Source organism: Ceratosolen solmsi, unplaced genomic scaffold, assembly GCF_000503995.2.
Source record: "Ceratosolen solmsi marchali unplaced genomic scaffold, CerSol_1.0 scaffold13, whole genome shotgun sequence".
In the NCBI taxonomy this organism is placed as follows: domain Eukaryota; kingdom Metazoa; phylum Arthropoda; class Insecta; order Hymenoptera; family Agaonidae; genus Ceratosolen; species Ceratosolen solmsi.
The window spans coordinates 9135592-9156887 of record NW_011948418.1 but is presented as its reverse complement, the minus strand read 5'-3'; the positions used below and the strand labels follow the sequence as shown (position 1 = coordinate 9156887).

Below are 21296 nucleotides of genomic sequence, written 5' to 3'. Positions count from 1 at the left end.
ATATTTAAACGATTTTACTTCACTGTAACGTTGATTATTAAATATTTTTCTTTAACGAAAGAAAAAGTATTATTATTATTACCCCTGTGTTTGTTAATCTCAGCATGAGTATATTTTTGCGTAATTTAAATAATTCTTAATAGTTTCTAATATGGGTTTGATAAATTTTCAAAGATATTGTCTTAATCGATACTCTAATTATATTAATTAAAATATCTTACACATTTATATTTATTAATCGTGAATTTTGGTTACGAGTATTCGTATAGTTTAGTATTTAAAAAAAAATTTTCTCGTCTATATTCAATAAAAATTTGTGCAAAAATGCACGAATTAAAATTAAACTCGAACGATCGATTAGTAAAACATTTTTATAGTAAATAACAATGAAACAAATCATTTTTAATCGTAGTAGCAATGAATAATTTAAAAAACTATAGTTAGGTCAAAGGTATCGATTAATCTCTTGGTTATTAAAGTCCTTTACGAACCTTAAATAATATGTAAGATGGGAAACAGTTTATACGTAAAAATTAAGATAATAAAATGATTTTTTCTTTTTTTAAAATATCACAATTAAAAATAACTTAAATATTTTAAAAAAAATTATTTTAAACTTCATATACCATCGTTCGCATTCATTCTCATACTTCATTTGAAATTTAGATAAGCTTGTCTCATGCAGTAAAACCTATGGCGTGTAAATAAAAATAAATAATGGCACTCATTCGTAAGCAAAGCGATTTAATCCAAGTTCCTTGGTCATCTGTGTAAGCAAACAACATCATTATAAATAGAAATTGATTCGATATTAATTGTTAAGTGATTACATTGTTGATCAAGTGGCTATTGTATGTTGTGTAGCACGTGTGAAACGATTATAACCTATGAACATTTGAAAACTATAACTTTTTATGATTTTCAACGATGCATATAAAATAAATCAAACATTTTCAGGGAAGAATGGCTCCAGGTTTACAAGCAAATTTACTCAGGCAATTTAACAGAGCAGAAGAATGCATACCATGCTCTTCTTGTTTGGAAAGCAAGGTTAATTGTATATATGAACGCTTTATTTTATTTCTTCTATGATTAAAGGGTAAAGGTAAGCTAATATCAATTGTTTTAGAATACCAATGTTACCTGTTGGCGTGGAATGTACTTTGGGACTGCTTCAAGTGTGTCTTCGAGACCGAGAGTGGATACCAAAAATTAACAATACTGAATTGTCTACATTGTATGAAAATGACTTGAGAATGATGTATTCGACAGTAATAATGAAATTTTTAAATCATATTTCAAACATTGCCGATAGTAAATATGTATCATTATTTACTATTGCTAAGCAATTGAATATTCCAGACTGGATCGTCGATCTTCGACATGATATAGCGCATGGTTACGAATTACCATCGATTGATGTTATGCGTATTGTTTCCAATATTTTGTTAACCTGGTTACATGTGAGTACTTTGAAAAATAATAAATATTTATGGACGTTATAAGTTGGTAATCATTGCTATTTGCATAAATGTATTAATTTTGCTTTTCTTCCTTTTGAATTTGTTAAAACTAATTTAATAAATATAATTCTTAAATTAAAGAAATTTTTGTCCATTCGTTGTTTGGATTATCGAAAGCTCGTATTGGATTGTCCCGATTAACTTTTCTATGTGCAGGAAGAATATTGGGCTGCAGAAGCAAAAATTTTAGAAGAATCGCAGACTGTGGATGATTCGAAATATTTTGATTCCGAAGACGATGAGAATTTGATTGATTTAATTGAATTATGGACAGCGATTGGTTTATATATAAAAACTAAATATAAATTTATATCAGATCTCCCAGATACCGAAATAAGGTAAAATCTAATAGTCGATTTCATTATACGCATACATATTATTAATCTTTTACCGTACTTAGACTTCAAATCTTACAATGCAACATACAATATAACCATAAGGATAATAAAATAATTTTATATAATATTTTTTAGAGAAACCCTAGATAATTTATTTAAAAAATTAAAGGTAACGTTTTTGAATTGTACAAATGTAATGCCATATTCGGTTACTGCTAATTCAGAACTTTCCATAATATTAAGTTTGTTATTATCAGAGATATCGAAAAATTTTAATAAGGGAGATTCCCTTTTAAGACGAGAAAAATTAATCATTGATTGTATTTTAAACAGCGAAGTATTTTTAATTAAACCAGAACTTTTATCTATTTTCATTGAAGGAGATTTGAGCGAAGATGAAAGTTGTTTACCGCCATCTCTGATAGATTTTTGGAAAGACCTTCTTCTTTTATTACAAGAGAAGAAAATTTTGTTTCCCCTACTTTTACAACTTATTTTACTAATAAAAAATGAAAAAGATTTACATAAAAAACTATTGGCCTCTTTATGGGCAAAGGCAATTGTTCAAGCTTTTAGAAAACAGAAAATCGCTCGACGTATATATCAAAATTTGGAGCAAAAATTTGATAACGAAAAGAAAAAGTTATCCACAAAACCTTTTCTAAAAATGGTTGAAAACGAAGTAGAAACAAAGTATCCAGAATTAAAGAATGTTCCAAATCTTAATATCATTGTGGAATTTCCAGATTATTTATTAGAAGAGACATTTTTAGAGAAATTGATTTTAAATTTTACTAAATTTTTCGAAAATTTTATACCTGAAATTTGGAAAATGTCCTCGTTTTTAAATAATGATTCTTGTGCAAAATCTAAAGTATTGGACCTCATGAAAATATACTCATTACAGAATTACGAAAAATGTAAAAATGAACAAAGGGATGAAGTGGAATTTAAAAGCACGAATAAAATAGATAAAATATATAGCGTTCGGGATTTGAAAGAAATTGAGAATTTTGAGACAACTAGACAAAATGAAACTATTATCAATAAAAATCTTTCAGATTGTACCATTCGTAATAAGAGTTGGGAACTTGCATCAGGTGACTTCATGAAATTTATTTAATAATTTTTAAAATTCAATTCATTTAAATTAAACGCGATAATTAAAGAGAGAGAGAGAGAGAGAGAGAGAGAGAGAGAGAGAAACGGTATTTGTGTTATCAGTAACAATATAGTTGTTATTCAAATGTAAAACGACAATTAATAATGAAATAGATAACAATTGATTTCAACAAATTTCACTATCACAATAAAAATTTTCTAACTTTCAAAGATATTTTAATTATCGATCGTATTTCTAATAAATTAATGCAATTGATAAAGTCATTTTGTTTTTGTTGTTATATTATTATGACATTTTTCCAATTAATCCTTATGATTTTTAATGAAAATCAATAGTATTTTAAAATAAAAAATGTTGATTTACAATATTCACGTAAGAATACAAACCAACATTTAATGATAAAATAATAATTATAAGTTAATTTAAGAAATACTTGTGATTGTTAACATTTATTTTATGATTTAAAAAAATTAGACGTTTGCGATTGGAGTTCATCTCCCATTGGCATCTTGCCCTGGCAAATTAATGATATACAAGCGATGGAAGCTTCGACAATTTCGCCATCGGATGTTCAGTATGTGATCGTCAAGAATCTAGAATTACCAAAGATCATAAATTCCAAAAAATTGATATTACACAGTAAAATCCATTGGGAAAGGTTACTTGAGAAAAAGAAGGCAAAACGAAAGGTAAAAACGAACAAAATAGTAACGTCAACTATTGTGAATCGAGCAATGAAGAACGTCAATAATAATAATAAGCAAAATGTGAAATAAAATTATTGTTATGTTCATATTGTACAGAAATTTTCCTTATTGTATTAGAAGAAAAATTTAAAAATTTACTTCAGTTTTTTCATTTTTTTTTTTTTTTTTTTTTTTTACAATTTTAAGCGTAATCTTTTATTTAATCATTAAGTCTTTTAACAAATATTAAATATTAAAATTAAGCAATTTTTATATTATTCAATGTTCTCCAGTGATAACAGGAGGTTATAGAGGGTAATTAATAAATTTTTGCTTACAAAAATGAAACGATATAAATATAAATGTTAGGGAATATTCGTAAATTAAGTATTTGAATGTATTTTGAAAATTTACGCATTTAAATAATTTATTTTGAAGGATAAAAATTTGTACGCACCCAGTTATTAATGCAAAAAAGCGGGTTTGTTATAAATGAGATAAATAAAGTTTTACACAACTATTTTATTTGTTTATAATGTTTATTCATTAACCAAATATGATTTTTTTTTTGTACATTTTTTTAAAAAACAAATATTCGTATACCTTAATTTAAAGTCTACTATTTTTTTATATTATAGTAAAAAAGATTGTATCACATACAAAGTATTTATAAAACAAAAATATTAACAAAATCTGTTATTATACACAATTTCCATTTTAAAATAATTTTAATAATTACATAAGTGAAATTACTATACAAGTAGAAAAAATAGTTAAATTATCACAATATATAGGCACCATTGGTTAAATAAATAAATAATTATTAATTGTAATATGAACAATTAATAATAGCAGTATACTCTGATTATATGTTTAAAAATAAATTATAATTTCTTTTTATTACTGCTTAAGAATTCTGTTGTGTTTAAATTTTCTTATTATATTATAAGAAAATTGAAACGTGAAAATACTGTATTTTATGTGAAAATTTAAATGTAATAATTATTAATTAAATAATTATAAGCATGTAGTTTAAAAATATTGAATTAAGCTTTGCTGTTTCTCCATTAAAAAAGTAATCATTGTAATAATTATTTATCTTTCGTTTATCCGTGGAATGTCTTTGGTGTTGTTAATCAATAAAAATATGTAATTTTTACTCTTAAAAAGAATAGATATGTTTATCGTGTGTTTGTGTTTTCTTAAGAATGTCTTGCAAATATTTGTTGCTTTCTAAACCAAATTCATCGATTGGTATACGAGACATGGATGCAATTCTGCAGAATTGGGCTCCCATTAAAATTCAAATACATTTAAGTTTCAAATAATGCAAATTTTGTATAACGTTACCTTCCGCCCGATAGACTGTATAAAAATTTCCAATACGAAGTTCGTAAATTTTGTGGTTCAACGATTGCAGCATGAAATAAAACAGCTGTACTAAAGCAATATAAAAATATCACAAACCATTTGACTTCAGGTACTTTTCCACTTTCGACGCCGCTGTTCCACAGCAACTGCAAAGTTATTGATCGTCATTTTTTATTGGCTCATTGTTAATTTACAAAATTAGCCCTCAAATTTTATATTGTATACTATTGAAATTATTATTCATTAATGGCACTGCACATCCTTGTGCAACTATTAATAACGATACATATAATCATGTACTACTTGGTCATAATTGTTTTTCTAAATCTCACCTGAAGAGCTTTCCATGCAACATAAAGCGCAATTGTGTTATCCGGATACATAACAAACGATAAACTTGCTAATAAGCCAGCAATAATAGCATATTGCGATGAATCCTTATTATACGCTCTTCTTAAAAAGCAGGATATTAGCTGAAAAATTAAGTTCACTCTACTTGTATTATTAAAAGTTGCAAATAGTCTATTAAGCTTCAAGTTATTTCAATATCAACTGATAAATGAGGAATGTTTAGTTTCCATTATAACTTACTTTGTAAGAACTGGAAAATCCAGCGAGAAAGCATGCTAACTTGAAGTTTCCTTTTTGAAAGAATATTTTCTTAAACTGCTTTTGTTTTTGTACTATATTTTTCATTTGAAAGATCAGTTTCAGTGCAAATTGCACACAAACACCTAAACTAAATATTTTTACGCCACCCTGTTAAAAAATCAAGCGTACTAATACAAGTTACTTAGTGTTAATATTATATGTTAATGGGCTTACTTCTAAAACATAATATATGCAACTGTTTGGATGCGGACACGATGAATGTCTATTTCCCATCATTTTTATTTTCTTAATCATAAGCTCGTACAATTTTAATGATTTCCATACTAAATTAAATATCGATTTTGTTTTCTTAACATTAACTGTTTTAGCTCGAGAGGGACTGATTGTATTAGTCGACTGATTATCGCTTCGTTGTTTATATCCCTTTTCTTCGTACGAACCAAGTATAATTCTGATTTAAAATATTACATAAGTTTTATAAATAACAATTTTAATAAAATCTACATTAAAAGGGGGAAAAAGACGTATTTACAATTAACCAATTGGCAGTTAATATATACAAAACATATTCATTCCTTAGATGAAAATGATTAGAAATATTAGATTTGTAATAAAATTCTGTGATTATTAAGAAAAATTATGATAATAATATAGTAATAAATTTTACTTTTAAAACTACATGAATTCAGCCGGATTTGTAATAGAGACTTTTTAACACAACTGTTTCTGAAAAAATAATTACCTTATTATTTTGAAAATGGAGTCGTTATTATTGTGTTTACTTCTAAAGAAGTATAACAATGTTACCATGCCAGCGGCAAATATGTAAACCTCTCCTCTTGGAACGGCACAAGCATATCCCCTTGATACTGCCATCCTGAATAAAGTTTCTGTAGCCTAAAAAAAAATATTTGAAATATATTATCATAAAAAGCATAGTGAAAATATTGTATTAACACATAATGGATAATAAGGGAGTACATGCACGATGATCTAAGTTTTTAAAGTTTGAATATTGAACTATTTGGATATCGAATGATTATTATGTATATGTGTATTAAAGAATAACAAATATCTGAAACATTGAATACTCAAAAACTTTACTATAAACTAAAATCCTCAATTTCTCCATAGAATTACACAAATATATGTTTTAACAATAATTTAAACGGATAAATGCTTTTAATTTTTCATACTTTGAAAAATGATATAGATTCAAGGTATAAGTATTCCCTTGACGCTAAAGCTAAAAAAGTCTCACAATGTTGGAAACATATAAACATAGCATAGTACGCCTCGATGGTCTTTCTAATACAATTGCACTGAGACTCGAGAAAAACGAAGGAATAAATGATACTGTTAATATATTAAAATGTCCCAAAATCCTCCTAAAACATACAATTTTTTCAAAGAATTTTTTTTTAGATTAATACTTTAATTTTTGTAACGAGTAGTTATAAAACTAATGAACTTACCGAAAAAAGCAAATGAACATTGAATAGGTGAAGGCGCTCCATGATAAAAATACAGTAGATTGAATAATGCTTGAGAATGTCCTTTTTATATCAATTATTGTTGGAATTCGTCCTTTCGTTAAAAGCGTAATCTATGCACGTATAACGATAAAAATTTTATGATAGACATAATAATACAATAGAAAAAGTCTTGCTCTTAATAAAATAATTAGCGGCTTATTTAATATAGAGGCACAGTTACAATTCACAAAATTATTTATCATATTGAAAAATTAACATTTGCCATAAATCTATCATTATTGTATTGATTTATTGTAATAATACCTAAACGCAATAAAGAATGATTTTGATAAAGCTTACAAAATAAAGTGTCGAGTATATCCTGATGCAGTCCTGCAACGCTTGAAGACCTAAGCCAGCAGTGGTACTAATACAAGAGTCGGACCATGGATGGGCATATTGTCTACAACTAGCCTCGATGGCAAATTTACTCAATTTAGCAGGCATTATTACGATACAGCCAACTGAAATTATCCCACAATAATCTACTAATTATTATACAAATGCCTCGAGCTACGAGTATCCTGACACAATTCACTATCGATGATCAATGTAATGGGAAGGAAATGCGTAGGCCAAATTTCTTCAAGTCCAACAAACATTTACTTAATCTTCAAATAAACTGCTCGTTACATTCTATAATGCAAAGAATTTTATTATAATCTGGTGAACTTAATCACTGATAAGGATTAAATGATGATTCCCCCACCATAAACAAACATCGAATGTCTGCCTTGAAAACAAGAGGAAAATAAAAACTGCTCCAAATGGCAAGTGATAAAGAAACTTTCTCTATTAATAAAACGCCCAGTGCAAATGCTTTCAATTTAATTTATTGCTTTTTATCTTGCAAATGATTAGGCACAATTTGCGGCAACAATACGAGTGCTTCGAGTGTAAATATACACGTGAGTACATACACACGATAAACGCGCACAAATTAATCGATAAAAAAGCATTAATCATTTGAGTTTACGTAATCCTATTACGAGGATTAACGAAGCCTATTGGCACACTACACCGATCGCAAATAACTAGTCTGCGATAATTACTGCCACTTATCCGTGATCACCGATCAGCTCTCGTCCTATCTCTCTCCGAGATATTTAAATAAACAAGGTATTGGGATAAAACGGGTGGATGCCTGGCTATCGAATGCGATCTGCCCAAGGACTTTCGTTTCTCGGCCACTGCCACAGATCCGAGAGCACATTAGCTTCAACCGATCTTCTCCCCCGTGCCTTCCTCGTCATTAATCACTCAACACAGTTGCACATTATGCTGCACACTACTGTCCGTCTGTCATTGTACATACGATCCATCGTCCGCACCGTTGATAAGGTCTGGTTGCAGCGCCGACTTTCATCGAATTCCCTTAAAGGATAGCCATACTTGTGCGGATGGGCTTCCAGATGAGCAGATAAGAGAGCGCAAATGATCGGCTTTTATGCGCGAGACAAAATGAGCTCGAGCGGGGCGAGCGGGTTGGGCGGGGCCGAGCATGTGGATTGACTTGACGGTCGGCTTACCACGGTTAATGACAGTCGTCCGACTTTGACTCCATAATTAAGCGAAGCGAATACCTGCTTAGGTCCTATTAGGTCCTATCTTATGAATTTTCTTATTTATTAAATAGTGAAATGAAGTGAAAGCGACAGAAAGCTTGGTTATTTTTAAAGGTGATTGCATACTCTGGCCTTTACATGAAAATGCATTGAAAATTTACATGTAAAAATATTACGTGACTCTTTAATACGTAATAATTTCAGAGATAAAGGACGGTCTGATGCGAGAAAAGTAAAGTTTATGATATGTATATGGACATAATCATATTGGATTATATTTAGATTTCATGGACATGTACTTTTTTTTTTATACATATCTATTTATTTTATTACACTTCGTAATAAGAAAGGATATAAGGACTCTCATGAAATCTTTGTGAAATTCATGATTCGTACACTCGCATCATAAAAGTTTTACTAAAGGCTTTCCTTAATCGTCGGAATCGGGTAGCTCCTAAATTCTATAGATTTTTCAATCCAAAAGGCCCATTACATGAAAATTAATGAACAAAGCAGGGGTTTTTTTTGCAATATTTTAATGGAATTTTTTTTTAATTTTTTCATCCAAGATGTTGTCGTTTAACATTTTTCTTACTTTTCACATTATGACTTCGATACATTATTACTGACTATGAAGCATGTACGTATGGCCATAAATAAAAAAAAAATCAAGTCAAGTTATTGAAACATCAAAGTTACTCTTAATGTTTTCTTTAACTATTATAGTCTTTGCTTTAAAAAAAAAAAAAAAAAAAAAAAAAAGATTAATAATGTAATAAGTAATGTAAAACACAATTACACTTAACTTTACCGTTTGAACTTTAAAGGATGCTTCTCTTGAATATTTATGAGGCCTATAAACAGTTAATAAAAAAAGTAATTTCCTTTTTATTGTACAAAGTTAATCGAAAGAAGGTAGGTTTATAAAAAGAAAAATAACTTATAAAATATACCTTAAGTTATTAAATTACAAAATTTTACGCTTTTAGCTGAACGATCAATATTTGCATGAGTTTTTTCCTTAAATATAGATGAATAAAGATATCCTAGACTTAATAGTAAAGGGTGATTTTTTTTTATTTTTTTTTTTTTTTTTGTATTTTTTAATATATCAAAATTCATGACTAAATAATGTTTAGAAAATTATCTATAGATATTATCTTATTTGAAGCATTAAAGAACGTATTCGTGATGCTTTTGAAGAAAAATAAGAAACAAAGTTTTATAATTTTGTTAAATTTATTTGAATATATATGAAAGTTGTAATAAAATTTGTCTATTCTTAAATTATTACGAAACGATGATAAAATCATAGAAAAATATTATCAGTTGATGATCGAAGAGATGAAATCACATCTAAAATTACAATTATAGAGAATGAATCGAGTTGTTAATTTTGTGTATCGAATAAATCGAATAAAGTACGTTTTTATAAAAATTTTGTAAGTTAAAATAAATATGGAAATTTAAAAAAAAGCTTATATTTATGCATTGGATATGATATTTTGCAGGAAGTATTTTTTTTTTTTTATTCTTCTTTTAAATAATTTTAAAGAAGAGTAAAATTCAAATTGGATCATTGTAAAGTCTTATTTTATCTCTTAATATTTTCGACAGTTTAAGTTTGAAACTTAGGAAGTATGACTTGGAATATTTTTAGTGCCGATTAAAGTAAAAGAAAAAAAAAAATCATCTCTAAGTAAAATTAAAGTTAAGTAGTAAATTTAAATAAACTATTTAAAGTCACGTAATTAAATGCATTCAACAAATGTTTCAATAACTTCAAAAACATGGGTGTAAGGGTGATATTTAAATGATGGATATCATTTCAAAGGAGATACAATTTAAATCTAGATAAACGAAGTCATGAATTATGTTTTTTTATCTGCTATATGACACTGTATTGATTTTTAAATAAAACCTCGTATATTATGGATATTATTGTTTAACGGAGAAATTTTTGTACGTTATATACAGATGGTAATCCGTAAAACAAGATGAAAAATACAATTACAGATAAATTTCAATGAAAAATTACAGCGTAATCATAATAGAACTGTAGTATGGAGTCCAGAAATGTTTACAATTCTTCAGAATAAATGCTTTAAAATTTTGAATTCCATGGTTTGTCATTTAAATATATAGAATATAAAATTATAAATAAAATATTTATTCTGCGAGGAAAAAAATTTAATATTATCGAGAGTATTTACTTCAATTTCGTTCTTGCGTTATATTAGATTAATAATTTAATAATAATAGATTAGATAGTAATATATTAGATAATAAAATAAAATTTGAATATTTTTCGAACGGATAAAATACAAAAGCAATTGCAATATTATACAATTATCTACCATGTATTATATTAAAAAAAGAATGATTGTTTTCATAAATTAGGTTATTTATGACTTTATTGTAAAAAAATTCTTATCGATCATGTAATTATAATTTGTTTCGATAGTTCGTAGTATGAAATAATTTTAAAATATCTTAAACAGGCAAGATATTATGAGAAACAGCTGTTGCCAATATTTCATTTGAAATATTATGTTATAATGTTCAAATTTATATAATTTGTTCGTAAAAATTAATTATTAATGTATAATTTTGGAATATAATATATACATATTAAGTCCAACGAAACGTAATACACAAGAATGAGTAAATTTACTAAAATGCAGATGCAGTTCATTTGTTGCAAAACATTAATGATATTTCATAAATTGAATTCTTCATGAAAATAAAACATCTGAGTAGAGTTTTCCACAGTTTCGTAAAAAATTTTCAATCATAAAAAACATATAAAAAAAGAAAAGAAAAATACACATAAAGACAACCTATCTATCTACCTATCTATTATAAAATATTCGAATCAACGTTGAAATATGAGAATTCCAGCAGACAAATTAATGTAAAAGCAAGCGCATAACGTGTATCAGAGTTTCTCTTCTTCGTTTTTTCTGCTGAAAAAAAAAAATTAATATTAAATAAGATTTCTAAATTGATATGTTTGCATTTTATGGTTGATTCACATGCCTTATGGTAGCTTGAGATTCATAGTGAACGTTAAATCCTTCATGGTTTAACTCTATACTCGGTATTATATGGGTAACATATGTGCGTGTAATTGTAAAAAATCTTCAAAAGCTGCAGGAAGCAACGTGAAATGAAAAATACAGAAAATTGAATGTTAAAAAGTAATAAATTTCAACAAATAAATATTATTTATTACCAACTAGCTATAGATATGATTTGTATGGAAAATGTTTTATGTACGACATGTGTATTAAATTGCGATTTTCCACATTCAAAGAGACTGGTCAGTTCCAAGATACAAAACCGAAATTTTGAAATAACAACCTTATCGTTCGAAATATGCTCACTAATGATAGGATATATAAGTAGCCGAAGTCCTATGTAGGTGGGATATACAAAAAAGTCCTTGGGCTTATGGCTTACACTCGCCAATAGGCTAAACTTTGATCAAAGTGGTGATGACGAATCCCCTAAGCAGAACAAACATTATCAACATCATAATAATCAATATGAACTTTATTTCAGATATTAAATTATTCATCTTTTATAGTAAGCACTATTAAAATTTAATTATCTATAAATAATTAATTAAAATTAATTGCGCGAGAGAGAGAGAGAGAGAGAGAGAGAGAGATATTATTATATTTATAAAGTTAAAAATATTCTTAATTTAAATATTAAGTAGAAAATATTTCATATCTATCATTCGTTTATTTAATATTAAATTCGAAAATTAGTTTGAATTCACTCAGAGATATATTTAAAGTGTGTATATATTAGTTAGCTCAGCTCAATAAATTTATAACAAATAAATTCCCTTTACACAATACTAAATTAATTTTAGAATTTTATTTATTTTCATATACATTAATTAAGTCGTAAAAAGAATATTTTTAAAGGTAATATTATAAATAATATTTTTAATTATTCATCTGCCTTTGATTCATTGAAATTAATTTATCTTCTCTATAAAATAGCTTAAATCTCGGCCCACGCGTATATTCATATCTCAACACGTACAGTTTGGTATTTGAGTTTCACGAATAAGAGGAAATTTACCTACGAATAATAGTCTTTGGCAAGAATTTTCGAGGCGCTGTTGATTTATTTATTAAAAAAAAAAAAAAAAAAAAAAAAAAAAAAAAAAAAAAAAAAAAAAAATTTATTTCCAAATAAAACAACACGAGCATATTTAAATATTACTATTTGTAAATAAAGCTATTTTCAACTATCGCACACTCAATGTGTTTGTTCTCATTATAAGAATTATAATAGCAGTGGTATTGTGAAGCTTAGAATTTAGATGAAAATCATAATTTATAGTGAAAAAAAGGCGGCTGCGCAGAAGATTGTGGTGCAGCCCCAAATGGTTCGCTCGTAGTCCAGGTAATTAAGCTGGACTATCGTAGCCTCATTATCGGCACAATGGTAATTGGGTTTTCAAAATCACCTAATGACCCAAATCTTCATTCGCTAGGCCATGGGATCGGCCCATCTATAGAATATGATGACCGAGAAGCCCAAACATTTGCGTGACGATGGACTAAGTAATTAGTGGGCCAATGTACATGATCGATAATCCAAGCGACACTCGAACCTCCACCTCAACCAAAACGGATAACCACTGACATCTATCTATAGAATATAAATATGGTGAGCTGCGTCGCTTCGGACAAACCATGTGATCTTGAATTTATGTACTATTAACTAAACGGCCATATAATAACGAGACTATCGCGTACGAAGCGAGTCAATTTCTGAAATTGATAATTGTGATAATAATATTATTATATTTATTAAATTGGCTTATAACGAATTCCTTGTAAAATAAATGTACTTCAACGCTGAATTTTAATACATATTATTTGATTGTCCTCTCATACATAATCGCGATTGCTTTGTTTTTTTTTATTTTTATTTTTTTGGTTATTGATCAATTAATAAAGTTCGATAATATTAGAAAATTATACACGATTAATAGTAAATACAGAGCAGTGAGAATAGAAAAATTGAAATTATATAAAAAAATTTTCTCTAAATATTATTGATAAGAAGTACATAAACAATATAGGACTTATGGATATCTCTAATCGAATCTTTTCTGTATATTTAATAACAATTACAGTTCAAACGAGAGGAAAAATCTTTCATAGCTTATATTTTTTATAATATATCGAGCTACACAATATAACATTGTGATTAGAAACGAAAAATTTCAAAAAAGAGATAGACCATGAAAATTATATGGCAAAAGGCTGCTTATATAATTGGAGAAAGAAAAACTGAAACATTAGCATGTTTACTTCCAAACTTTCAAATAACGTTCTTAAAATTTTCATACATTTTTCTCATCACAGCTACTTCACATTCTTTATACCTAATTCTCAATTAATTGAAGCCTTTAGAAATAAATAATTAATTGCATTTGCATTTTCATTTGAAATACATAAAAACATTTGATTCTAATTATTGAGATTTTTTTTTTTTGTTTTTGGTAATTGAAAAAAATCCATTTATTTATGTTTTGAGATAAAATTACGTAGAAATATAAAATTAGAATTATGCATTGTAATATTTAATTGAGCATTTGGAGCATTAAGTATGGGAAAGTCAGTAAACGCTCAATAACAGAACAAAGGGCTTTCAGTGAATAAAGAAAAATAATGACAAATACCTTAAACAAGGTCGATTGTGAACCATTTATCGTAAAGGAGTTTGCTTCGAGTGAAACAACAGTTGATAAGAATTATGAATTACAAGGTCAAAGGACAGACGACAAGAACAAACGAGAACGAATGAGAAGTCAATGATTGTCAAAATATGGGATTTAGAAATATCGATATCAGCACAACGGTCTACGTTAGTCAGACATAAAATTTTGATGAACGTACCATACCAAACAGTAGATGCGACATGAATGTGACTTAATTACGCCTAAACGTCAATAACGATTACGCGCATTAATATATGTATATATATATATACAGATATACAAATTAAAACCAACAATTATTGGAAATTTTAGTATATAAAATTCGTCTTTCTCAGCTTCAACATGAATACGTCCCTATAATAATTTATCCTTGTACTTGTATTCCCTCTGTGTGTGTGTGTCTCTCTCTCTCTCTCTCTCTCTCTCTCTCTCTCTCTCTCTCTTATTTTCTGCGATTCAAGATAACTGATATCTCCAATGACGTGTATATAAATGACGACTACTCATTGCAATCCTAATTATAATTTTATATGTTATAATAAGGCGCGCGCGCGCGCGCACACACACATACACACACACGCACACGCACACACACACACACACGCACACGCACACACACACACATATATATATATATGAAATATGAAAATACTTGCTAAAATTTTTCTGATAAATTATTTTTCACATCAATAATTTTCATTTATTTCAACATACATTTCAACTTTAATATTGATATATTAATGTTTATTATTCTATTTTTTTAAAGCATAATTTTTATTTATTATACTGTGATTTTTCTTATATCTTGAAAATTTTAAATAATAAAATATCTAATCGCTTTGCTTTTATATAATTTCCTCGATCGATCGACAATATATTTAACATTTCGTCTCTTAAAATTGAGAATAACTAAAAATTGCATTTAACCATAAAATTAATCGTTGATATTTGTATATTAAATATTAACAGTAAGGCCCAATATTGTTTGTAAATGCGTTAAAATCAAATTTTATTATAGATTATATGACTGGAAATGGAAGTTCCTTAATCTATTATTCTGTACTAGTCACGCCAAACAGTTATTAAAAGCTGAATATTCCGTGAGATATTCAGCATCTGGATGGTGTGTACAGTGGACGCCGAATATTTAATATTTGCAAGTTTGTTACTTTTTGCATGACTAGTCACAGAGATCATCATGAACGAGTATCTATCCAATCACAAGAGGGAATAAAATATCGCACTCAAATATAAACATCGAATTGTTGTTTGTAGGTGTGAAGGATGTATACCGAAGTGTACAATATCAGTTGGCTTTATATTGGCGTGAAAACAGATATTTAGTTTTCCTTGTTGTCAACAGTGTACATTATATTGTGACAAATTTCTTTATTCTTTCTCACCTTCGCAACATTTCTCATAAAATGGACTCGAGAAAGTCTAGTCAAACATTATTTATTGTGGTTCATATGTTATTAGCAGCTTTACATCGTTTGACTCTTACAAATTCGCGTGAACAACTGATCGTATAATTTTCATGCAAATGTTCGCAAACTCAATGTCTGTAAGAGTAATCTCAACAACAACAAAAATTGTACACACTTTAGTATTGGTAAAAGATGTGCAAATTTGTTGGCGACCTTTCGAGCTGTAATGTAATTAGGAATTTAATTATACAGATGACGAATTTGTGCATCCCTCCCCTCTCACCATCGCCTCCCGGTTATATCCAGTTTATCGCGAGATCTCCGATTAGTTCAAGTGCATTTCCTCGCATGCGTCAGCTTCGATTTCTCAGAAGTATGAGGGTAAAATCTTATTTTATTAGGCCCGTATTAGATGATGATATTTAGAAAAACGAGCGAGAGGAAATAAATAATCTGTCGATCGGTAGTAATATTTCAACAAGTTATTAATGCAGAAAATAAATAAATGATATAAATTATAAGTGTGTCCAGTCGATGAACTAATTTAAAGTATTCACGCGATTTCAACAGGTGCCAGTGCAGCTGATAACGAGCAACAAAATAAAAGAACAATGACTATACTTATTCGCTCATTTCTCTCTCTCTCTCTCTCTCTCTCTCTCTCTTTCTCCCTCCCACCTATTATTTATCGAATTTTATTTTCATTATTTCTTTTTACAGTCTTTCTCATTTAAATTCAATAGAAATCGATGATTCTCTTTTTCTCCTTAACTTTTGAACCAATGTAACTTTTTCCATACAATTTATTTGGATTAGATCTATCTGCATGTTCTATGCATCTAGTATTTACGTTCCATGTACTATGCTCTTACATGTTCATGTAGTCTGATAAATTTTTTACTATTTACGTATTCTTAATTTATTTTTTGGGAGTTCCTCGTACACAGAAAGACGAAAAAAATCTATAAATCAATTATATATATATGTATGTATGTATGTATGTATGTATATGTGTGTGTGTGTGTGTGTGTGTGTGTGTGTGTGTATTAAATAAGGTAGAATAGAGTATATGCTTAATATCAAACTGGGATTTACGTCAATTTTGTTTAACGACAATTGTCCAGACACAAGACTATCATCTCTTCGCACACTTTTACGGATAGAAATAGTGAAATATAAACAACTCCGTATTTTTATTAATTATAAATCTATATTTCATTTACATTATAACACTTAAACATTTAAATTAGTGATATCGTGAATGTTGGAAAGAAAAAAATAATAAAATTTAGTAAATATTTATTGACAGTAATTTACTCATAAATTACTTATTAAAATAGATTACAAATATTTGAGTGCGATATAATTGGCAATAATAGTCGTTATATTAAGTTTAATGATACTTGCTTTAAAGTTTTATAAAATATATTTGGTAATTAAATCTTAACAATTTTCTAATTAAAGAATAACTATTGAACGAAATTATCAAGTAAAATATATTGAAATTTTTATTGAATTTTTTACATAAAATTTTAAAGGAGCGTAAAAGTATTATTAGTACTTAAAAAAGATAGGATAAAAATGAATCTCGTTAAAATTAAGAATAATTTTGTTTTATGGTGTAGAAAATGTGATTAAAACTTTAATTTATTGTATTTAAATTGCTGATATTATTTTAATTACTCGTTTAATTTCATTCCATTCTAATACTTTAATTGCATTGTTTATTATTTAATATTAAATCGATTAATCCGTCGATATTGTAATTTCTATCAATCTTTCAATAAATACTGCCAAATTAAAAATAATGCCATTTTTTTTTTTTGTTATTTTATTTTAAGTTATTCGAAAATACATTTTAATCCAAACTTGTTTTATCTTTTCAAATAAAACTACTTAACTTATATGTGATAATTTTTAGACATTTTTTCTTTTAACTCCTATTACGATCATAAATGTTTTATAAACCAAATGTATTACAATATGCATTATTGAAGTTTCAGGTAAGAACATTGATATTAGATATTCAGATAAGAAAGTTGAAGTATACATGATGGGCATTGAAAGAAACATCATTCTAAGAATAAAAATATAATACTGTAAGTATAATTTCAAAAGAATAAGCTCTTCCTTCGTTGTTTTTCAACTCCTTTTCATCGTATAAAAAGAAAAAAGTTTCACAACTTTGTACATGGTTATACTTTTTATATTTTATCAATCATTTTATGAAATTAAAGTGACCACAATTGTGAAAGATAATTACAAAATAGGAATGTTAATTTAATTCTACTATCTTTATCATTTTCATAAATACCAGCATATACTTTAAGCATCGTTTATTTATTAATTAAAACTTTTAAAAGTGTGATCGTAGAGTATCCTTCGCGTAACTTCAGCCGCTATCTATCTATCTATCTATCTATCTATATATATATATATATATATATATATATTTTTTTTTTTTAAAGTGTAATAAGGATTGATAAAAGCGACAGTGCCTGGGTCTATAATATTTTAACTTTAATAGCTTCGTTTAGAATCTTGGATAAGAAAAGTAAATAATCTGAGCGTAAGGAGCTTTCATCGCACGCTGACATAAAAGAATCACAACGACATCTAAATATTGCAAAGAGGCAATCCACATATGAGAATAATATCAGTGAGCAATAAAAACCTGATGGTCGTTATAAATAAGCTCAGGGGGTGGACGATAATAAGTGAGAAGTTAAAAATCTACCGCAATTTTATTGAGCCCCGATAAAAATCACTCTTATCATGGAGGGAATAATTATTTTCTGGGTTAAAGTCCAAACGTTGGATCACATCGAACTAGGGAATCCATCGACAAATCGCTATAATGTCTATCTAATGTCTATCCACTGAGATTTCCCATTTATTTATAATCGCTATGCTCTTATAACAAAGCATCGAATATTTGAAAAGTCAAGTTAATGTTTATTTTCTTTTATAATTGCGAGGAGTCGCGAGATAATTTCCTTAATATCATGCTACTTCTTATGAGTCGAAGGTTGCGAATCCAGTTGGGTGTACTTTGATTTAATGCGTATGATAATTTCTTTAAGTAGAAGTCATAAAAAATAATAATATAGGTAAGGTTTGTTATGCTTTTAAGAGAATTATTTGTTTCGATTGTTTTTTTCATTAATAAAAATATATGAAATAAAGAAATAAACTTATTGTAAATGTTTAGTAAAAATTTTATATAAAATTTTTATGAAAATAAATATGTATTAAATTCGTTCAATCATATGAATTGTATTCAATTACGTAAAATTTGACAAATATTCTTCAAATGTTTACAATAATTAACATCATTATCGTCGATATTTATAATAAATATTTATGAATTATACTTAGATTTTTTATATTAGTTAATATGAACAGAACTAATATTAATTAGTTAATATGAATATTTATCAAATGAAATTAATTACTTATGTCCTATCTTCAAATAAAATTTGCTAGATATGATGAAATAATTATATATAAAATTACTATGTATTAAAGTTTTCAATATAAGTAAGTGATTTTGTTATTTGAAGTTGCATTAATTGAATATCATATTGGCAATTCGTAAGTATACTTATAATACACGTGTATGTGATATTTTACGTATCTTTATGCATTTATATAAATATATATATATATATATATATATATATTGAAACTAATTTTTGAAAATTTATAATTACTTCAGAACTTGACCATTTTAGTACTCTGATGAATAAGTATTTAATAAACTAATAATTTACTCTATAACTTGTAGAACCGCAAAGGATTTTTATTCGAATTCGTCAATAAAAGAATATAATGTGTTCATTCCAGATAAAGATGCCTTTAGTACATTTTTTTTACATAAATTTTTAATAAATAAACTTTCGTCTATTCACTTGTAATTAAGTATCAGTATTCAATCTTCACTTCTACCTTACTAGTAACTATTTAACTTATTATCTTCAATCCAATAAGTTACAAAACAAAGACTATATACAATATAATGCATGAAATAATACGAAATAAAGTATGAAAATACAATATAGGATGGCATAAAATTTCTACAAAATCTGATATCACTATCTTCTATTTTATGTAAATATACTATGAGATTGTTAATTATATATAAAACTGCTAGACTTAAGGCAAATTAATAGCAAATGAAATGCGTATATTTAATGGAGATATGAAAGTGTACGTTATAAAGACTTTTGGATAGTACTAGTTAAAGTTGAAATTATCCCTAAAGTCTACAATCGATATCCATATCTCTATAACATTAAATTTAGAAATAACTTGTTTGCTTATGCTGAATTATATTAAGGATATACAAGCCAGAGTATATGAAATAATTAAACAAATTAAAAAGTGTATATTTAATCGTAATATAAGTGAATAGTCAATTTCATTTTTTAAAAATTCCGACAATGCTAAGGGTTATAAGCGAACGACGAGTTTTTTTTTAGCTGACGGTGAACTGATTTAGAAAAAAATTAGTATCAGATATAATTTGATTATAACATATGCACGTCTTATGTAATTTTAACATTATATTTGTATGCATAAAATAATAATATCAATTATAATACGATTTATATCAAATACTATTATTTACAATTATAGATAAATTTCTTGAATTTGGGAAACCTTCAACGGAGACACTATTAGCTTAAATCTTCTTGTCGATTAGAGAAGACTTACACAGTTAACACGTTGCCTATTCAAATAAATCAAATTGTTTAACCGTACAAAAAATCGATGACCTGGCTTACTAAATGGGTATATAAAACATTAAGATAGAAGAGAATGTTGCGTGGAAGAATATTAACAAGATTTATGAGAAATTTTGTTTTCGACATTTTGTAAGAATAATGGTTCAATATTTACTTTTTCCAATCTTAATTATTCTGTTTTAAAATAAAATTTATTGCATTTTAATTTGAACGAGCAAAAATAATAATATGCGAAAGTTAATGTAATTTTTGAAAATATAAAGTAAGTACATCATACAAAATATATGAGCGAGAATAAATTCAATATTTTTGTTCAAAATGAAAAAATTGTTCATTTAATATAATTTCACTATTTTCAATTGGTACGTAAATTATTTGAATATCTTGTAAAAAGATTTCATAATACTCTTTAATATTATGTGCAACGATGAAAGAATGAATCAATCAAGATACATTGAATTATTTTCAAAAATGAATGAAAATGAATGTCATGAGTGAACGATTTTGAAGACGAGCTTAGAAGTTTCAAAAATGTAATAAAAAAAAATATGGAAACTCAATATATTTATATATATTTCAATGTTTATATCATATTTAAAATTTAGAAACAAATATT

The 21296-nt window shown here is 27.0% G+C and overlaps 2 protein-coding genes across 2 annotated transcripts; one reads left to right on the top strand and one right to left on the bottom strand.

Annotated features, from left to right (window-relative positions):
* Positions 1-2671: 2671 nt before the first annotated feature.
* LOC105360275 (uncharacterized) lies at positions 2672-3798 on the top strand. Its single transcript, XM_011497142.1, has 2 exons — positions 2672-2961; positions 3459-3798. Exons 1-2 carry the CDS (start codon positions 2694-2696, stop codon positions 3758-3760), a joined length of 570 nt encoding a protein of 189 aa, XP_011495444.1. The 5' UTR covers positions 2672-2693; the 3' UTR covers positions 3761-3798.
* A 912-nt stretch (positions 3799-4710) lies between these two features.
* Positions 4711-8673, bottom strand: LOC105360274 (transmembrane protein 135). The gene is made up of 9 exons (XM_011497141.1): positions 7489-8673; positions 7129-7259; positions 6915-7041; positions 6396-6550; positions 5867-6104; positions 5633-5800; positions 5374-5514; positions 5021-5187; positions 4711-4947 (listed from the first exon to the last, which is right to left on the bottom strand). The coding sequence occupies exons 1-9, from the start codon at positions 7633-7635 to the stop codon at positions 4833-4835; spliced, it is 1389 nt and encodes a 462-aa protein (XP_011495443.1). The 5' UTR covers positions 7636-8673; the 3' UTR covers positions 4711-4832.
* Positions 8674-21296: the final 12623 nt, after the last annotated feature.

Coding starts and splice junctions, on each gene's coding strand:
- LOC105360275 (XM_011497142.1), top strand. CDS start 2,694: ATGTCCTCGTTTTTAAATAATGATTCTTGTGCAAAATCTAAAGTATTG. Junction 2,962..3,458: donor GAGTTGGGAACTTGCATCAG/GTGACTTCATGA, acceptor TAAAAAAATTAG/ACGTTTGCGATTGGAGTTCA.
- LOC105360274 (XM_011497141.1), bottom strand. CDS start 7,635: ATGCCTGCTAAATTGAGTAAATTTGCCATCGAGGCTAGTTGTAGACAA. Junction 6,551..6,914: donor GTTTATATGTTTCCAACATT/GTGAGACTTTTT, acceptor ATTTTTTTTTAG/GCTACAGAAACTTTATTCAG. Junction 5,188..5,373: donor TTGCATGGAAAGCTCTTCAG/GTGAGATTTAGA, acceptor ATAACTTTGCAG/TTGCTGTGGAACAGCGGCGT.